A 1088-nucleotide genomic window follows, 5' to 3' on the forward strand; every position below is an offset into this window, starting at 1 on the left:
AGCAAGATTCCATCTCAAAAAAAAAAAAAAAAAAGAATCACAGACCTTAGCATTAGAGAAATCGAAAGATAGTATCTGGTCTCTCCCCTGCCCTTCAGACAGGAAGTGTATTCTTCCCAAGGAGGTTGGTGATTTCTAGAGGCAGAGAAGCAATATGAGACTAACGTGAGAGGGAACTGTTGCAGGCTGTGGCCACAGTGAGCAGCAGAGCCCAAGCCTCTGAGTAGCAGGCGGTGGTTACACAAACAAAGCCCATCTTTTGATTATCTTTTCTGCAGGTGCCACAATCTTGCATGCATACTGCTTCCTCCAGCGACTTCTTTAGCATCCATCATGCCAGTTTACTACCTTTAATGGGTACACATCTTGAGAACATGTTTGGCAAATGACTACCCCTGTGGCTGTCTCCTAAGAAAGACCCATGCAGGGTCGTGTGATGAATCCATTTGGTTATCCATACAGCGCCTCTCCTATGGTAAGTACCCAGAAAATATTAGTTCCCTTCCCCCTTCCTTTCAAAGCTTCAGTATCTGCCCCCAAGGGAAGAGAAGCCCACGGTACCCAGACCCACTTACTTATACCCAATGTCACATGACTTGAGCCTGTCTATGTAGAAGGACTGGATGTCCTGGACCAGCAGGCGGCACTCCTCAGAAATGTTGCAGGTCCTGTCGGCAGTGTGGATAATGATGCCATACTTCGCTGGGAGGGTCATCCTGGGACAGTGGGTCTCCCTGGCCCCCCATGCAGACCGTGGGACAATGCTGGGGCAAGCTGAGATGGGGAAAGAAACCACAGAGGGTTCATCTCCCCTATCCATGCCAGCCACTTCCCCACTGTAGGCTGACACAATGCTCAGGACCTTCAATGTCCCAAACCCCCTCTGGGTCCCCCACCCTGACCCCAACAGTGGGACTTGAGAGCAGATGGTGTCCCGCAATGGGACATGAACATTTTATTCTAAGAATATGACTTTGAGCCCTTTGTAAGCCACGAAACTCTCTGTCAATGTAGGTGATCATTTATACTGATAGATGGCACCAGAGATCACATTTACTCAAGACTTTAATGTAATAGAGATGAAATTT

General features: G+C 48.2%; 1 protein-coding gene across 1 annotated transcript in view; it reads right to left on the bottom strand.

Moving 5' to 3' along the window:
* Positions 1–1088, bottom strand: part of PGLYRP4 (peptidoglycan recognition protein 4) — an 18874-nt gene that overhangs the window by 10894 nt on the left and 6892 nt on the right. Inside the window, exon 5 of the mRNA XM_037733084.1 lies at positions 576–774. Within this exon, the coding sequence (XP_037589012.1) occupies positions 576–774 (199 nt within the window). The remainder of the gene's footprint in view (positions 1–575; positions 775–1088) is intronic.

The sequence above is a fragment of the Cebus imitator genome, unplaced genomic scaffold (genome assembly GCF_001604975.1).
Source record: "Cebus imitator isolate Cc_AM_T3 unplaced genomic scaffold, Cebus_imitator-1.0 Scaffold491, whole genome shotgun sequence".
NCBI classification, from domain to species: Eukaryota; Metazoa; Chordata; class Mammalia; order Primates; family Cebidae; genus Cebus; species Cebus imitator.